The sequence below is a fragment of the Triticum aestivum genome, chromosome 5D (assembly GCF_018294505.1).
Source record: "Triticum aestivum cultivar Chinese Spring chromosome 5D, IWGSC CS RefSeq v2.1, whole genome shotgun sequence".
Classification (NCBI taxonomy): Eukaryota; Viridiplantae; Streptophyta; class Magnoliopsida; order Poales; family Poaceae; genus Triticum; species Triticum aestivum.
This window is the reverse complement of record NC_057808.1, coordinates 440358437-440362310: the sequence shown is the minus strand read 5'-3', so window position 1 is coordinate 440362310 and position 3874 is coordinate 440358437. Positions and strand designations below refer to the sequence as shown.

The window sequence follows — 3874 nt, the reverse complement described above, 5'->3', positions numbered from 1 at the left end:
TTTGATGGACCAAATTGCAAAATGTATCAACCACCAATGGCGGGAAATCTTCCACCACGCGCCCTGGGTCGTTCTGGCACTGGTCCAGGTGACACGTCAGCCAACAATCACGGCTGGGGCGACCATAGGACCTGCAGTGAACGACTCAAAATAGTTTTGGGACCCAAATCTGCACTTTGATAGTTATAGGACTAAAGTGACACACCTTGGATAGTTATAGGACCTATGATGCATTTTACTCGAAAAAAAATTAGGCCAGCCTCCCGCACCACCCTATCTCCTCGATGCCATCTCCACCTCCAGCCCACCGCCACCTCCTGCCCCGCCCCACCTCACCGTGTGCCGGCGGCCGCAGCCGCGCGCAGCGCGCCGCCACCTACTGCCCCGCGCCACCTCACCGCGCCCCGCCCGTGCCCGCCGCCGCTACCTCCTGCCCCGCCCCGCCCTGCGCCCCCTAACGCCGCCACCTCCAACCCCGCCCCGCCGCGCGCCGCCCCTCTTCTCCATCTTTTCCCTCGCCATCTCCCTCCTCCCTCCCTGTTCCGCCCCCACCCCTACTCCCCGCAGGCTCAACCATGGTGGTCAACACGGGGACATGAGCGTGCACGGGTGGCGTCCGTGGACGAGGTGAGTGATGATAGGATGCTTCTCCCTATTGGCTACAGAGAGAGATGTAGGGTCAGATTTGATTTGTTTGTCGGTGGACCGGAGCAGATATTCCTTCCGTGTTTAGTTGCTCTCTCTCTCTCTTGATGATCTCAAGTGGGGGAAGTGCATGACAAAATGCTTATTAGAAAAGGCGTGAGGACCTGCCTCTGTTTTTACTGGTTAATTATAAGTTGGTGACAACATTGCTCTGATATGTCGCAGAATCGAATCGATTTCATGCTTGGGCGTGTGGGATAATTGGCGGTTTAGGTCACCCTGTTCTATGATAATGGTATCAATCACTCGCACTGTTGTTTCGGGGGAATTTGATTCCTGTGAACGCCAATGTAGTTTGATTCAGATTGTTGGTGCAACCTTATCTGACGCCAAAAGTTCTGTAATGTGGACACACGTAGTACTTTGAGGTTCTGAATGCTATTGTTAATATCACAAAAGGAATATCTAAGCGATGACAGTTTACAGTGATTCCTTATAGTCTTACAGATCGGTTTAGAATGATCATGGAACTCTGTGTGAACAACATACGTCGATGATCATTCAGATCACCATCAAAATGGCACGTTACTTCTTGCTGACAGTGAAAGGACTTATGTATATGCCATTAATGTGGATAGAGCGTATGTGTCGCGAAGGAAATAGATGTGAAGTATTGTTGATGATGATGTTCAATCCTTGTGGAACACTTCAAAGAATTTCTCGGTTGAGATTTACTCATACAAGAACTGAATAACAATTTTGCCATGTCCTCTTCTGTTTACAGTTTATTGATCTGTCCAAAGAATTACAAATTTGGATGCGCTCTGGTTGTCTTGTTTGAGTACTAAACAATATCTATAATACATTGTGTGAGTATGATTGCTGTACTGACAAGATGTATACCACACCATGTTCAGGCAAACCATCGTTTAGCAACAAACATGCAGAGGCGGCTTATTGGACGTGCAACTGACATTCACATTAGGCCCCTGAATGAAGAGAAAGCTATTCAAGCTGCTACAGATCTTCTTGGTGAACTGTTCATTTTCTTGGTAAGTACTCTGGACCTGGAAGAGTTATTAACAGCTTTCCCTTATGCACATGGAAGAACTAAAAACCCGACAAGTCCATGAATCTGTTTTCTGTTATCATTAACTGTCCTAGATCTTCAGATCCCTAGAAATACTTGATGGTTTTATGATGGCAGATGATTACAACTGACATTGACTCCCACGTAATTTCTCAGGTTGCTTGTGCTGCAATAATCTTTGAGGTTCATAGAAGTGGCAAGTCAGAAGCCAGAAAAGAAGAGGCCCGTAATAAGGCACTGGAGGTAAGATGATTGGTTGATGGTCCGATTGGTTGTGGTCGTGTTTTCTTTTTATTTCCACATCACTCTCTGGTACTCAGATTTCTAGGATATATTACGAGCAAGTACACCACAGAAAGTGCTAATCTGTGTTGAGGACTCTACTCTCTAGAATTCAGATTTATCTCGGTTGTTATTTTTATCCTGAACTTACATCTCAGGAGACAAAACAAATCACTGACAGTTAATTTGGATCATGCCCTACATACAATCTTGTCAGGAGTTGTGCAAGAGTTGTGCAGAGATGATCAACTCTTTTTCATGTTTGTAAAAATAGGAAATAAAGGAGAAGATGGAGGAGCTCAAGAGGGAAAAGCAGATGATGAAGCTGAGAGTGGCCGAGGTGGAGCGGGTAACCGGGGCAGGGGGAGGGTGGCCGTGGGTTCTTCCAAGGGCCTTCACTTCCAGCGCTGCCCAGGCAGAGCCAGAGCCAGAGCCAGCAGCTCAGCAGCCCACGGCTGCTTAGCTGTCGATGCCAGATGCAGATCGCCTCTGTAGGCAGTTCCTTGAATGATTCCATCGCGTTGGAAACCCAACGCTGAGATTTGTGTAGTGCGAGTTGTGAATAGTCCCGGAGAGATTTGGTCCGAATTGGAGCTGGCGATGGAGGATGATATATTCCTTTCTTTCTTCTTTTTTTGACATCAGAGGATATTATGTTCCTGGTAGTAACGAGGTACCTGGAATTGTAGTTACTTCGTGTTTAGATTTCATAGTTATACTAATATTATAGAGCAATCAAGGTAACAACTCAAGTGGTAATTTCTTCTGGCATGAAAGTGATTTTTAAGGACTCTGTATTGGACTATTAGTAGAACACAAAAGGAACATTGAAAAAGTACGTCAGGAAGCTCGTATTAAGGACTCTACGTCCATCCACAAACGTATTCTGGTGGGAGAAAATGCACCTAAATGAAAATAATAATAATTGGGATCCTTTGAAACAAGTATCTTTGTATTGCATATCATTATTTACTGCATTTACACTAAATCCTGACATAATAACCTTTGGAGTACTACCTCGAGAACGAGCAAATTAAGCCGCTCAACTTTTTTTTAAGAAAGACAAAATTAAACATAATATGGGATGTCGGTCCTTGTGTGGCTGTTGGACAAAACCTCGTCCCCGCCACCACCTACTGCCCCGCCCCGCCTAACCAAAGAACCATATTCTTAATTTGCACAGTAGCATGCTTTAACATATTAGATAGTCATGTGTGAGGTTTTGTTTCTCCCGTTGCAATGCACGGGCAATTTTCCTAGTAGTATTAGATTCTCTATAAATGAGTGTTATTGCAGGACTAATGGCACATAAAAGCTAAGAAAAAGAATTAATTACTACTGTGCCACATAGAACTCGGGATTGCAAAAAAAAACCACCAAAAATTATGGTCTGTATTGAAAAAACTAGAGAACTGATAGAAAATGAGATCCGAACTACCACAATATAAACATCAGATATTATCTAGTGCATACCCAGTGAAACATCAGATATTATCTAGTTCATACCCAGTGAAACATCATACACACAGTGATCCACATGACACATACAGGTCCACAAAAAGGAGTTTCATAATAGTCATTGCGGGCAAGAGTTGGGCCTGTTGCTTCATTATTGACGGTAGGAGACAGACGGAATCGACAGACGAAGACGCTTAAAAAACAATCATATGATAGTATCAAAACAGAGCGAAGACTAATTTCTTTATCATGTAAAGGCGAACAGAAATCACAACAAACATTAAAAGGGAAACCAACCAACGTATTCTATGAACAATCACGGGGATTTGGATCATTTGCCCCACTTTACATGGGGTTTCATGATTTGCCCCAGGGTTATGTCAATGGCTAGTGGCCCCG

The 3874-nt window shown here is 44.4% G+C and overlaps 1 protein-coding gene across 1 annotated transcript; it reads left to right on the top strand.

Moving 5' to 3' along the window:
• Positions 1-222: 222 nt before the first annotated feature.
• On the top strand, positions 223-2769 carry LOC123125370 (atherin). Its single transcript, XM_044545878.1, has 4 exons — positions 223-627; positions 1563-1697; positions 1892-1978; positions 2292-2769. Exons 1-4 carry the CDS (start codon positions 226-228, stop codon positions 2478-2480), a joined length of 813 nt encoding a protein of 270 aa, XP_044401813.1. The 5' UTR covers positions 223-225; the 3' UTR covers positions 2481-2769.
• The last annotated feature ends 1105 nt before the right edge of the window (positions 2770-3874 follow it).